We start from the raw sequence: 16,080 nt of genomic DNA on the forward strand, positions 1-16,080 counted from the left end.
GTTAAAGCCTTTAATATGTCTTCAAATATAAATAAACATCTCGTTGATATTTTCAGTAGTAAATGGTACCAATAACAGCACATTTGAGCAATGCAATTGTAGTGGATAAAGTGGTCAATTTTTCCGTGCTGTACTGTACGGATTTTACGCTCCTCACCGGTTAAAAGTTTGGCCGAGAGTTGTCTCCTTCCTTTTCTGGCCTAGTGCTGTTCTTTTCTACTTTGCGCCGGTCAAACTGAAGGTCACATCGCTACAGAAAGTAAACGAAGTATACCAGTGATTGGAAGGACTTTTAGCATTCAACGGGATATTTTGTCATAATTTTGATTTGCCTTTGTATGCGCTGAACCACTTTAAAAAACCCTAATTGGTATAAATCAATAGTAACTGCATATTTAAATTGTTAATATTTTCAAAAACTCACTACAGAAAAATGAGCCATTATAAAAGTTTCTACTTAAATTCAGTAAGTATCTACTGACATTCTAGACTATATGAAATCATAAACTTCCGTTATAACTTCTACAACGTGTAGTTTGACAGAGGAAGAAAGATGCGCCTTGCGTTTTCGGTAAAGTTTTTAATGGGTTCAGGAAGTTTTAAAAGCATACGTATTTACGAAAATTTATAATTTATACTCATAGAAGTTAAATAGTTGTACAGGCAGTAATTGTATTGATACACGATGCGAAATTGTCGAATTTCGGCCCTTTTATTTCGGTTTGGTATAGAGCGACGAATGTTTGAACTTTCGCGTAAAGATGTGACGAAACAATAAATTACGCACCATGGGGAGAATGCGTGTTTCTTCAGATTTGTGACCTATCCTGAAAATAAGCATTTAAAAAGTTAGTTTCAATAGAAAACCTATTGAAAAAAGCATCACATTGATGTTTTATGGCAGTATTCGAACGGCAATTTCGGTAGGGCGAAATGTGTTTACAGCTGGATACGATCATTTCCATTAAACACGGGTCATATTTGGCTTTTGTTCAAATTTCTGAGAATTCCCGTATCTGTACAATGCGAAAGCAGCAAAAGCTGAAGTGTAAACCCCGAAAGGACATTCGATCTAATTACCCTGTCAAATCTGGTATAGCCTGATTCATTCTCTTATGTCGATATTTACATACAACTTTAAGCTAATCAAGAAGGCCCGGGAATAACATACAGGGTGATAAGGGTCAGTTTTTGTACACCATTTTACCAGGACCTCTATGTTATATTTACTTATATTTACTTTTACCTTTATCGAAGCAATCTGCAAATATTTGTACCAATTTTTAGTTCAGCCCTGCTTTTGAACAGCACAAATAATTCTCCTCAACACTAGAAACCTTAAGCCGCGAATATTTAAGGGTTATCCTTAAACGACTAAGTCAACATGGAAAATATAGGTGAAATGATGTATATAAAATGCAAAATTGATTAATTGTTATTGTACAAATGTTAGACCTTTCAGCACACATGTGACAAAAACTAGTGTATCCTCCTCAAGGATCATATGAGGTCTATCATACGGCGTGTTTGCCATTGCCGCCACAAATAGTCAATGTTAATAATAATGGAACATCATCGTCATAATGTCGTCCGTCCTAAGAGACTGGTTGGACACGCACTTCCACTCCTTCCTATCCTGAGCTAATCTTCGCATTTCCCTAAAATTAGAACATCCCACACCCTGAAAAGTAAATTAATCTAGGTCTACCTCTACTACTCTTAATTCCTGTTTCTACCTCTTATATGTCTCTGACTTGACCGTCATGCCTGAGAAGGTGTCCTGGCTACCTACCTCGCCTTTTTTTTGTCCTTCCATAGAGTCCTCTGTTCACCTATTTTTTCTAATACCTCATCATTTCTAACCTTCTTTATCCACGGCATCCTCATCATTCGCCTGTAACACCACATTTCGAACGCTTGTAACCTTTTCTTTTCCGCCGCGCCCACTGTCCATGTTTCGCACCCGTACAGCGCCGCGCTCCAAACAATATTTTTCGAATTTCTAAATTAACCGTTCGCGAGCATAGAAGTGACTTACTTTTATTGGAGGCGACTCGACCCTGCGCTATCCTCTGCTTTATATTCCTACTATTCCTTCCGTCCTGACTTATCTGACTTCCTAGATACCTAAAATCAGCCACTTCTTCAAATCTTTCGTCTCCTATCTTTACATTCGCTCTTTCCCTACTTTTTCTTCCCTTGCATACCAGCATTTTTGTTTTACTTTTATTTATTTTCATACAGTACTCTTTAATCTAAACATACTAATATTTTCCCCCTGTACATCCCTACAGTTGTACTGTCTTTAATGATGTTGATCGCGTCTTCGATGTATAGATTAAAAAGTAGCGATGACAGTGTGCAGTATTTGTACCTATTTTCTACATACTGAAATGATCTAACACAACCACAAATTGTTTATATAAAATTTACTTCAACCAAAAACTGTACGTGAAATATCAATGGAAAGGTAATTGCTAAATCTCATCCGGTATTGTAAAACTGATCACAGTAATCTAATCTAAGCCTTTCTCTATCTCTCTAAATTTCTTTTTCTGTTTCTAATATTCTTGGTCTGGAATCCAAAACCATGAAAATGACTGTTACCACACAAAGTCTGTAATTGATACGTTATGCGATATTCAAGTACAGTTAACTTGCTGTAAAATGTAATCGTACAAAACAAGAACATTTTAATAAGTTGTGATTTTTCCTGGTCGCCAAGATGTGGCTACCATATTTGCAAATTTTATTAGCTTTTGGTCTAGAACGTACCGGCAATAAGAAATTCTAAGAGCAGTTAGAAAGAATCTATTACAGTTTTATATTACCTATAATCGGCTTGTTTCAGCTGTTAAGTTTAACGTGATGTGACACCACGAACGCGGAAAAGGAGGAAATTAAATACTTTTTATGCTATTAAAATTACCATCGTCGGGAATCGAACCCGGGACTTTTGACTTTACGCACCAATGATCTGGCCACTAAGCTTAGGTTAGGTTAGGGTTCGATCCCCGACGAGCGTGTGACAACGGCAACAAAGTTTTTTTTCTCAATAACCTGAGGAAGTTAATAGTGGGAGAAAATTAAAATGAATTTTCACATTAATATTTGATATTAACCCCTATTAAATGTCAAAGTATTTCATATTTATAAAATTGTACACCTGTTAAAAATTGACTTTTATTTATTGATAGCATTAAACGCGTTTCACTTCTGCTATTTTTTATATTTCCTTTTACTGTAGTACTTATAATCATTATTAATAGGTTCTGTTAAGTATTATGAGCTGTAACTGATTTAAAAATGCGTATGTCGAAATCGTTGTAACCATTCACGAGGATATCATGGCAGAAAATATATTCACGCTGGAAGGTATAAGTATGAAAATAGCAATTTAATTTGAGCATGGACATTATCCCAGTTGAAAATTATATAACTGGAAGCAAAATGGCAATGACTGGTACACATTTGCGATTAGAAGCGCATGTTTATACTTTAAAATCATATAGATACCAGGAGCTTTTCTCAACGATATAGAAGACTTGAAATTTATATTTATAGGGTACTACCGGTAATTTCAAATGTAAAATCGAATAATTCAATCCCTGAATTACTCTACAGGTAGATATGAAGTGAATTTTATTTGTGGGGAGGTCAAGATGGTGTACATTTTGGAATTTTCGTAAAAAAATCTGATATGTAGGAAGTAGATTTTTATTGTATATACAGGTAAGGGAAAATATGCACCGAACAAAGAAATTACAGATTTTTGGGTCACACGAGCGAAAATGCATTAAAAACTGCCCTAAGCGCTAACACCCCTTAAAGATTATAATCACTTTACGTTACATCCCTACGTTCGGTTATTAACTCACCACTACTGTATATAGATATCCCAATCTGAATATATTTGTGCTTTAAAGCTAATGAATTCTGAATTAATTACTACCTTATGAATTCCGCTGAGTTACAAATAAAATTTTGGGGTTCATGGGAAGAAAATTCTTTGAAATGCAAGTCGATCTTCCATAAGCACTGTTCCGTACCAATAACTATTTCAATTAGTATTATATTCTTCAAGTAAAAGCATCCTCCATGTCCCTTATAATATTTCCTTACCGTCAAGATAATAATGCCATTCTGGATAAAAAATTTATAGATGACTTTAAAACGAAATTAAAAAAAAAAAACTAGACTGAATTCAACTAAGTATTAAAATTATTGACAAAAATCCAAATATTTTCAAAATAAATCTTTTGTACCTAATACGCAAGTTAAAGCCAATAGAGTGACGATTCTAGAATCGATGAAATATATAACATTCAATCAATTTGACTCTTACAGAAGAATTACAAAAGCAAATTGTCTGCAGGATACATATATCTGATGTTAACGCAAGGTTCTACAACAAGCCTTTCCAATTGGACATCCATTTTACAAATCGCTATAGAAATACTAATTACTCAAATTGAGAAAGCAACTTATTACTACATGTTTTCTGAGCGAGGTGTGGTTTTCTCGACCGCTATCGAGGCTTAAATTATCCCCATATTTCTACAGTTTAAGTCGTGTTTAAACAACAGAAATCCTAAACACATTTGTCTCTAAAGATATAAAGAATCTAAAGCATTTAATTTTGGATCTTTTCCTAAGTTATTTAACATTTTAAATTCAGAATCAAACTTGTGGTGGTCATTTTCTAACAAATAACGAGAATACTTAGTGTTCATTTATTCTAGTATTCATAGATCTCCTTGTCTGTCCAACATAGATTTTGTTACAAAAATCGAAGTTCAATTTGTAGATGCCTGACCTTTTATATTTTCACATTTATCCCTATTATTTGGTTATTATTACATGATTTATATACAAGAAGTACAGTTGCCTGTCGGTGCCAAATATTTTGCCAATCAAAAGAAATTTAGAAATTATTCAGTAAAGCAAAATTAAAATATAGATGTAATGAATCTGAGTGACTTTATTTTAGGTCCCTACTTATATCTGGGCTTAATTTAATTGTAAGCCAATTGTTGGACTTGCTCTTCAAGTACAAATTAATATTAATTAGGCAGTACTCTCTCTCCATATATTATCTTGCTGTAATTACTACTAAAATTTACATAAAATATGGTTACAAAGTCGCTAGTAAATGATAAATAATGTATTAGTAGGTAGTGGTGTATAATTTGTAGTAACCATATAGATATCGAGCTACTTAATTTTTTCAACGAAAGAAAATGTTTCTAAAACATTGCGCTTTCTAATTGTTTCAGATCTTTGATAAGATTCGCGAAACTGATCCCAAAGCGGTGAAAAAGCTTATCGCAGTGGATGGGGATGTTACTCAAGCAGGACTGGGACTTTCAGACAAAAATAAAAAGCTCATCAAAAAAAGCGTTTCTATCGTCATCCATGGGGCAGCATATTTACGACTGGAAGCTTGCGTGAAAGACGCTATCATTCAAAATACTTTGGGGACGAAAAATCTGATAGATTTTTGCAAAGAAATACCTAATCTTAAGGTAAGAATTTGCTATATTTACATCAAAAATATCTGTAGATACAGATACTGACAATGATGAGTGTTACTTTTAGTAGTCAGTAGTAAACAAATGCAAAAAAGCTCTGAGCTTTTATTGCCTAAGTATCAAGAGTATTAAATATTAATTTATCAATATTCTCTGTACAACTGATCAATGAAAACATATGTCAGTAGATATTTTCCAAAGATAACTGCAACTATAGATAATGGGTGTATGTTTATTAAACATCAAAGTGATATGGATCATCGATCATTATTGACGCTCACATGAGGATTATACATTTCATGCTTTTATAACATATCTACGTAGTCTGGCAGTTGATACAAATACTGTTTTAAGTACTTAATTTGACTCTAATTATACAAATTACATTCTTCATCATTTTAAAATCTTCTTACGTCATTTAATTACACTTTCAACTCATTTTTAGTACCGCAAAAGAAAGTTAACATGCGAATAATAATTGCAATGATATAAAACTATGAAAAAATCTTTAAATTACCAATATAAATATTTATATTATTATAAATTCCTGCAAGCCTGCCTCTCTCCTAAACTACCTGAAAGTATTTTTTTTTTTGTTTCAACGGAGAGCGATATTTTGATTCCGATACTTTGCTGATTGAGATTAAGTATAGCTAATTGAATTGTGCATAAATGGTAACGCAATATTACTTTTAATTAGCCACTATACAAAAACAGGATTTTATTTCCTCAATGTGATTGGTATTTCAATCGATATATTGCACTACAATGATGAAAAGCGATCAGTAGAAAATCTTAAGCTTTCACTTGATTGCTGTTCAGGGCAAATTATAATTATTATTTACGTGTATCACATACGTTTAAACGCATAGTAAAAGCGCCAACTTTCCAGTAGTCCAGTAGCAAAATTATGTCTCACATAAAAATTAAACCTAGAACAAACGGAAAGTTAAACAAAATTGAATGTTGTTTATGACAACACTTAAAACTCAGTGTCTTTTAACGTATAAAACCTCGAATATCGACTGCATAATATGTATAAGCTAACCAATAATAGGAAAATATGCTCATTCGGACAATGTTAGGTGAACCTAATCGCTGTATCATCGTTAATCACTTTCTACACTCATTGAAGGAAAAATTCATTGATATATACGTTGATTTGGTTTCAAACGCGAACTTCAGTTATGGCAAAACAAGTTAAGGCTTGCGAAGGAAAATACGAAAAATTTCTATAATGAATCCTACTACTTGATTTATTACATGAAAGTAGTTCATAAATAATACGATTCTCGCAATGGCTATCACTTTTGATCGATTACGAACAAAGCTCGACGCTATCTTCCATATTAGGATATGAATAAGATGTAGGAACTAAATTTGTGCTAATTTTGTGACAAACAACTTTGAGCTGTTGTACATAACAACTTAACCAAATTATTATAGTTTCTACGCCCGTTTGCTATTAATAGCTGTAAATTAGACAATGTTAATGAAATTTTAAACGTATTCACACATCTCCTACTTTTGGTACCCTTACTTTTGCCCTGTCTTCATGAAATTCGAATCTTTAGCATTTCAAATTGCTTGAACATATATTGTCAATAAATTCCTATTTGTGTTTCCACATTACGCAGTAATGTTGTTAGAAAATGTACTATAAATTATCATTATTAAGTACCTACTAGTCATACGCTGTAGTTGCTAATTGTCGAGTCAAACATGGAATTATTTATGTTGGAGCAATTCTTATAATAATTCCAGGAAACCAGAAACGGTAATTGATAACCACATAAATCCTGGGTATATTTACAATAATTATTACGAATTGGACCACTATAGCTAGTGAAATCTATCAATTATTTAATGAAAAACGACAGCAATTAAAATCGTTATTAATGCAACATTTCTACTATTGCAGCTTACTGATATCTTGCATTATACAAACTATCATCTCACAACATGTTGCTGTCTTAATGATAGTATTCAAACTTCTGTTTTCTGTTCTCAACAACATGTAATCATCAATAGAACTAAAACAGCATGATTTTCTTTTATGAGCTGTAAATTAACGCCCGGTGCTTGCCGACCATTATAAATATATTCTTAATTTACGGTAGTTATAAATGTCAAATTTACTGTCTTTTTGCTACTAATTGTGTATATATTACAATACAATGATGAGGTAATTATTTAGAATAAAAAAATATAACATAAGGTTACAGNAATTCGGAATCAAACTTGTGGTGGTCATTTTCTAACAAATAACGAGAATACTTAGTGTTCATTTATTCTAGTATTCATAGATCTCCTTGTCTGTCCAACATAGATTTTGTTACAAAAATCGAAGTTCAATTTGTAGATGCCTGACCTTTTATATTTTCACATTTATCCCTATTATTTGGTTATTATTACATGATTTATATACAAGAAGTACAGTTGCCTGTCGGTGCCAAATATTTTGCCAATCAAAAGAAATTTAGAAATTATTCAGTAAAGCAAAATTAAAATATAGATGTAATGAATCTGAGTGACTTTATTTTAGGTCCCTACTTATATCTGGGCTTAATTTAATTGTAAGCCAATTGTTGGACTTGCTCTTCAAGTACAAATTAATATTAATTAGGCAGTACTCTCTCTCCATATATTATCTTGCTGTAATTACTACTAAAATTTACATAAAATATGGTTACAAAGTCGCTAGTAAATGATAAATAATGTATTAGTAGGTAGTGGTGTATAATCTGTAGTAACCATATAGATATCGAGCTACTTAATTTTTTCAACGAAAGAAAATGTTTCTAAACCATTGCGCTTTCTAATTGTTTCAGATCTTTGATAAAATTCGCGAAACTGATCCCAAAGCGGTGAAAAAGCTTATCGCAGTGGATGGGGATGTTACTCAAGCAGGACTGGGACTTTCAGACAAAAATAAAAAGCTCATCAAAAAAAGCGTTTCTATCGTCATCCATGGGGCAGCATATTTACGACTGGAAGCTTGCGTGAAAGACGCTATCATTCAAAATACTTTGGGGACGAAAAATCTGATAGATTTTTGCAAAGAAATACCTAATCTTAAGGTAAGAATTTGCTATATTTACATCAAAAATATCTGTAGATACAGATACTGACAATGATGAGTGTTACTTTTAGTAGTCAGTAGTAAACAAATGCAAAAAAGCTCTGAGCTTTTATTGCCTAAGTATCAAGAGTATTAAATATTAATTTATCAATATTCTCTGTACAACTGATCAATGAAAACATATGTCAGTAGATATTTTCCAAAGATAACTGCAACTATAGATAATGGGTGTATGTTTATTAAACATCAAAGTGATATGGATCATCGATCATTATTGACGCTCACATGAGGATTATACATTTCATGCTTTTATAACATATCTACGTAGTCTGGCAGTTGATACAAATACTGTTTTAAGTACTTAATTTGACTCTAATTATACAAATTACATTCTTCATCATTTTAAAATCTTCTTAGTCATTTACTTACACTTTCAACTCATTTTTAGTACCACAAAAGAAAGTTAATATGCGAATAATAATTGCAATGATATAAAACTATGAAAAAATCTTTAAATTACCAATATAAATATTTATATTATTATCAAATACTTAACAATTATGTGCATTCTGGCATGCGGCAGTTCTATTTTTATTTGTAAAATGTAAATTTACATTAAATTTTACACCTGTTGGCTACATTAAATTTTATCGCGTGAAAAAATGTTGTAAACCGGTAGAAGTTAGTGCATGCAATTTACGATTGGTTTAAGGAGAGTGATAATTTATTTCAACAGTTTCCTTATAATTGTATCTCCTTCGAGGTTGTGATAGTAACGGAGATGATTTTGATTGACTTAATAAGATGCTTGCATGATACCTACGTGTAAAATTAACTCAACGAACTTGAATATGTAAAGCCTTCGTGGTTATAATTAGATACAGGAGCGGATTTCCTACACAAAAACTTTTGCAGTTTAATATAAACATCATAAATTTAATATGAACTTCGCGCTCTTTCGTTTGTTTTTTTGATATTGCGTACATATATAATACTATATTTTTTTTAGATCAATCTGAACTCAAAAACCATTGACACCAAAAGATTTAACGTACTTTTTTATGTATTTCTACTTTGTCGAAAGTTCTGGAATAATTTTGTAAAAGATCTAAAATTTACGTGCGCTTTTTTATGTTTGTTTTTCTGATATCGCATACATAAATTGTACTATATCTTTTTTAGATCAATCTGAACTCAAAAACCATTAGCACCAAAAGATTTAACGTACTTTTTTATGTATTTCTACTTTGTCAAAAGTTCTGGAATAATTTTGTAAAAGATCTAAAATTTACGTGCGCTTTTTTATGTTTGTTTTTCTGAAATCGCGTACATAAATTGTACTATATCTTTTTTAGATCAATCTGAACTCAAAAACCATTGACACCAAAAGATTTAACGTACTTTTTTATGTATTTCTACTTTGTCAAAAGTTCTGGAATAATTTTGTAAGAGATCTAAAATTTACGTGCGCTTTTTTATGTTTGTTTTTCTGAAATCGCGTACATAAATTGTACTATATCTTTTTTAGATCAATCTGAACTCAAAAACCATTGACACCAAAAGATTTAACGTACTTTTTTATGTATTTCTACTTTGTCAAAAGTTCTGGAATAATTTTGTAAGAGACCTAAAATTTACGTGCGCTTTTTTATGTTTGTTTTTCTGATATCGCGTACATAAATTGTACTATATCTTTTTTAGATCAATCTGAACTGAAAAACCATTGACACCAAAAGATTTAACGTACTTTTTTATGTATTTCTACTTTGTCAAAAGTTCTGGAATAATTTTGTAAGAGACCTAAAATTTACGTGCGCTTTTTTATGTTTGTTTTTCTGATATCGCGTACATAAATTTAACTATATTTTTTTTATATCCGAATCGTTTCAAAATCATTGCGTACTGTTCACCATACTTTTTCCTTTTTAAAGGCTAGAAAACGTTCTTTTAACGAGTTGGAAATGCGAGAAAATACAAACGCTTTTTGCATGACAGGTACTTAGATTAAATTACCCGTAAACTGCGTGAGTCCTTATCAGATTTATAAAGTATCTAGCGTTGCATCGTGGGTATACATGAATAATAAGGTCCATTTTGTGCATTACCTATTATCGAACTTTCTATGGACACGTCTTCCGCTTCGTTTGTAAATTACTCTTTTTCTTTTAACTCTGGTAATACTCGTTTTTCTAAAGAATACAGAACGAGAAATTTCCTCGATTGGTTTCGACTTGTTTATTACTTCTTTCTAATTGAAAACCGCATTGATTAGAAATTGAATACCAAACCCGACGAAATGGACACGCTAACACCAGCCATATTCTTGTCATCAAGCGTAAAGCACTTGCATTGCAATTTTCACGTTAATATTTATTAAAAAACAGCATCGTTGTTTATTGTTTATAAATATTAAAACACTGAATGTATAAATGGTAAAATGACCAAACCCTAACCACAAATATAGTATGTACCTTTTTTTGTAGTTAGTAAAAGATTAGATCATTTTACGTAATAACTACATATAAAATTATTGTTAAATCGATTTACATGACAATCAACACATTATATTCGTTAACAACTACACATATAATTGTAATGCATCCAACTAGAAATAGAACGGAAACATTCTTGGAAAGGTAAAGTTCGGTTTTTGTTTAATGTAAGGCAATCAGTTAAAAATATTTTAATGCGTTACTTTTTAACTTACATATACATGCATTAGGACTTACATAACTGAGATCTGAAAGCTATTAAAAATGAATAATTAGGTGAGAGAGTTCGCATCAAAATCGAAATCAATGACTAAACAAAATTTCTTTCGCATTACATGTTACTGTACGATAACTGAATATTATAATCAGTTACTGATATTTAATGAAGACATGGGCGGATGGAGGTGTTATGTAACAAAATAAAAGTTTTGAAGAATTCGCAACGAAAGCATTGCATAAACTGATATACAAATACGTAACACTGTTGTCCGATGTACGAGGGTGGATTGATAAGTTTCCGGCCTAACCAAGAGATGACGCCACTAGGCCTACCTTGAGGTGACATTCTATAGTACCATCCTTGGATAGCTTGTAGCTATAGTTTCAGCCCGATCTCCTTGCTAGTGTAGGTTTGACAGCACGCTGAACAAGACGCCTCTGTGGTTTTCGTAAAAATGGAAAAGCAGGAAAATCGTGCTGTCATCAAATACTTTTATTTGAAGGGGTTAACGCCGAAGGAAATTAAAAAAGAGATGGACTCAACACTGGGGACATCCTCCCCGTCATATTCAACCGTTAAGCAGTGGGTTTCCGAGTTTAAAAAGGGTCGTGTGAGCACCTCTGATGGGCCTCGCTCAGGACGCCCCGTTGAGGTCACAACTCCAGATATGATCGAAAAAATTCATCAAATAGTGCTGGGAGACCGCAGATTGAAAGTGCGTGAGATAGCTGAGACCTGTAAGATGTCATATGAACGTGTGCAACATATTTTGCACCAACATTTGCATATGGAAAAGCTCTGTGCAAGATGGGTGCCGCGTTTGCTAACAGTCGACCAAAAATTGATTCGAAAAAACATTTCTACCGCAAATTTGTCATTGTATAAGCGTAATCCAAGCGAATTTTTGCGTCGATTCGTAACCGTTGACGAAACGTGGGTCCACCACTACACTCCTGAAACCAAAGAACAGTCTAAACAGTGGATTGGACCAGGGGAACCAACTCCAAAGAAGGCAAAAACAATTTTTTCGGCGAACAAGGTTATGGCTACTGTTTTTTGGGATGCAAGAGGTATTATATACATTGATTACCTTGCAAAGGGTAATACTATCACTGGTCAATACTACGCAGACTTATTGCAACGTTTGAGCCACGAGGTGAAAATTAAACGACCTCATCTGGCGAAGAAAAAAATCTTGTTTCATCACGATAACGCACCAGCGCACACGTCAATCGTTGCGACGGCTAAAATCAACGATCTAAAGTTTGAATTGATGCCGCACCCTCCTTACTCTCCAGACCTAGCCCCGAGTGACTATTTTCTGTTCCCTAATCTCAAAAAATGGCTTGGCGGTAAGAGATTTGCGGACAATGAAGAAGTAATCGAAGCTGTAAATGGTTATTTTGAGGAGCTTGACGAATCAGTCTATAGAGATGGCATTAATAGACTGGAACACCGCTATGAGAAATGTATCAGCCTTGGAGGAGATTATGTTGAGAAATAAAAAAAAAAAATTTTTAAAAACCTTGTTTTTCTTGGTCAGGCCGGAAACTTATCAATCCACCCTCGTATATCGCCTTTCATTCATTTACGTCTTCAGATGATATATTGGTCTTTATTTTTCAGTCTTTAGTTCATTTGTCAACGGCATTTTGTCACGCTGATGTGGAGTATTTAGAAGAAAAAATTTACCCTCCAACAAAAGACCCATACGAGGTAATGAGACTTATAGAATGGTTGGACGATAAAAGTTTGGAACAAATCGAACCATCGTAAGCATTATTCCTTTCTTATAGATATTAGAAACATTATACAAAAAATGTATGATTTTATTTCATTAAAAAGTAACAAACTTTGAAAGTTAACTCTGGGCAATTTTCGTCCAGGAAATCCAGGACTTAAAGTAAGTATTAGTTTGCTTGTTCCTCGAGTAGTTCGAAACATTTTTAAAAACCGTTTTCATGACGCAAATGTGGTGCTTATGTTTGGTGAAAGCCTGTTATTTGAGTTAATTGCAATCAATGAACCAATAACAAAAATATAAGTTCTTGTTAACGAGAAATTGACTAAAAATTTGCATAATAACTACTCATGTTACCAATTCTGAATAAGGGCATAACAATAATTCTCGTTTATGCAACTCAAACATCGTATATTTCAGATTGCTTTACCCCCATCCAAATTCGTACACGTTTTCGAAAAGATTAGCGGAAACAATTGTTTATGATGCAGGACACGACTTACCAGCGACAATTTTAAGACCATCCATAGGTAAATAAATAAACAAACATTTCTTATCGTCTTCGACATAGAATTAGTTAAAAAGAATTCGCATACGAAGAAGAAAATCGAATTTTAGTTATTCCTGCTCTCCATGAGCCTATTCCTGGATGGGTGGATTCATTAAATGGTCCCGTGGGTATTTTAGTGGGGGCGGGCAAAGGCGTCATTCGAACTATGTTGGTTAATGTTAATAATCATGCAGAATTTATTCCTGTTGATATTGCCATTAACGGGATACTGGTGGGCGCGTGGTACCGGGGAACGAGAGAGTAAGTTAATTTTATAATTATGTAATTAAATTGCTTAGTACAGATTGCAAATGAGTGATCCTGAATAATTTGTCGATATTAATGTACATTTATAGAATAAAACTTTATATATCGACTCATAAATTTATATTGATTGAATTAGGTAAATGCAGCTTCATAAATTTAATTAATCTCATCATCATAAGGTCATCAGTCCTAAGACTGGTTGGACACGTACCTCCACTCTTTCCTATCCTGAGCTAAACTTCGCATTTCCCTAAAACTAGAACAGCCCACATCCTTAACTATTTGCGAACAGTAATCTAATCTAGGCCTACCTCTACCCCTCCTAACTCCTGTTTTTGCCTCTAATATGTCTCTGACTAGACCTTCATGCCTGAGAAGGTGTCCTACCAACCTATCTCGTTTATTTCTTATTGTCTTCCATAGAGTCCTCTGTTCTCCTATTCTTTCCAATACCTCTTCATTTCTAACCTTTTCTACCCACGATATCCTCATCATCCGCCTATAACACCACATTTCGAACGCTTCTAACCTTTTCTTTTCCGCCGCTGCCCACTGTCCATGTTTCGCACCCGTACAACGCCGTGCTCCAAACATACACCTTTAACAACCTTTTTCGAATTTCTAAATTAACCGTTCGCGAGCATAGAAGTGACTTCTTTTTATTCAAGGCGACACGACCCTGCGCTATCCTCTGCTTTATATCCCTACTACTCCTTCCATCCTGACTTATCTGACTTCCTAGGTATCTAAAATCAGCCACTTCTTCTAATTTTTCATCTCCTATCTTTATATTCGCTCTTTCCCTACTTTTTCTTCCCTTGCATACCATTAATTAACCTGTCTCGTAAATTTTCATACTTATTGCGAAATACTCGAAAATGTATGCATTTTATTATGGCGCGTGTTTAAGTCACGCACGCAAGCGCTGTGGGTCATTCAGTCCGCAATCTTTTTTTTAATGATATTTCTAATATTGATCTTGAAGTTTTCAAGATACGCCTGTGTACAATGTGACTCAGTCACAAGATTTGTTGTCCATAACTTGGGGAGAAGCTCTCGACAGAATGAAGGGAGGATTCTATAAGAATCCTTTCGAATGGACGCTGTGGTATCCCGGAGGATATTTAGGAACCAACGTTTTTATCCATAAATTGTGCATCATATTCATGCATAAAATTCCCGCTTACGTAATAGACTCTTTACTATTCATTCTCAGACAAAAGACTTTGTAAGTGCATATCAATGCATGTGTTAATCTTAAAAAGCTTAAAGATAACTACTGTTAATTCTTTTTAAAGTATGGTACGACTTCAGAGAAGAATAAGCACAGGTTTGGAAGTACTTCAATATTTTGCACTTAGAGAATGGCATTTTAGTAATAAAAATTGTCTCGTAATAGCCGACGAAATGGTAGAAGAAGATTTAAACACATTTTACATGGCTAATGCCGAATACGATGTGGATATTTATATGCTTACAGCCCTTTTGGGAACACGCAAATATTGCATCAAGGAAAGTTTAAAAAGTATTCCGCGATCAAGAAGAAATTTAATGATGTAAGTTAAAACACTTGTAAATATTACAGAATAACTTTAATATGTCATACAATCTCATAAAGATCGATAACAAACACTGTTTTATTTTTTATTCAGAATAATTAATATCAAAAACTATGTAATTCATTCTGTAATGTTTATAATAAAATCAGCGAGAATTATTTTAAATTCTTCTATTGTAGTTTTTCTGTAACATTTTTATATTGTTTTTTACATTACGTATATACAGGGTGTCGCAAAATTTACGATTATTTTTTTCAGATTATACATATTAGATCGTTTAATTAAAATTGTCTTTTTGGGATATGTAATCTGGTTTATCCTAGACATTTTTCATTTAATGCCCCACATCTCCACGTTTTGGAGTGAAAACAAAGTATCTTTAATAAGTCTTGCACCACATTAGCATCAATTAATATTNAGAACTTATTTTAGGTAAAAGTAATACAAAAGAATTCTTTTAGGTGATACTTTAAGTATTCCTGACTCTGTAGTTGGTCTGTCGTTTGTCGCAGTAGGAAGCAGCATACCGGAAGTGGTATCATGTATTGGTTACAATGGTTTCTTTTTGCCGGGTTATGCCAAAAGCCCAGAAGACCCATTGGGAAGGTACTATGTGTTATTTTTATTAATATTAAATG

The 16,080-nt window shown here is 33.2% G+C and overlaps 1 protein-coding gene across 1 annotated transcript in view; it reads left to right on the plus strand.

The window, feature by feature from the left end:
• The window catches only part of LOC108734166 (putative fatty acyl-CoA reductase CG5065), a 27,513-nt gene extending 11,668 nt beyond the window's left edge, over positions 1-15,845 (plus strand). Inside the window, exons 2-8 of the mRNA XM_025978649.1 lie at positions 5,277-5,525; positions 12,952-13,097; positions 13,487-13,596; positions 13,685-13,877; positions 14,869-15,111; positions 15,182-15,439; positions 15,701-15,845. Coding sequence (XP_025834434.1) covers positions 5,277-5,525; positions 12,952-13,097; positions 13,487-13,596; positions 13,685-13,877; positions 14,869-15,111; positions 15,182-15,439; positions 15,701-15,845 — 1,344 coding nt within the window. The remainder of the gene's footprint in view (positions 1-5,276; positions 5,526-12,951; positions 13,098-13,486; positions 13,597-13,684; positions 13,878-14,868; positions 15,112-15,181; positions 15,440-15,700) is intronic.
• The last annotated feature ends 235 nt before the right edge of the window (positions 15,846-16,080 follow it).

This window comes from Agrilus planipennis, unplaced genomic scaffold (assembly GCF_000699045.2).
Source record: "Agrilus planipennis isolate EAB-ADULT unplaced genomic scaffold, Apla_2.0 scaffold7, whole genome shotgun sequence".
In the NCBI taxonomy this organism is placed as follows: domain Eukaryota; kingdom Metazoa; phylum Arthropoda; class Insecta; order Coleoptera; family Buprestidae; genus Agrilus; species Agrilus planipennis.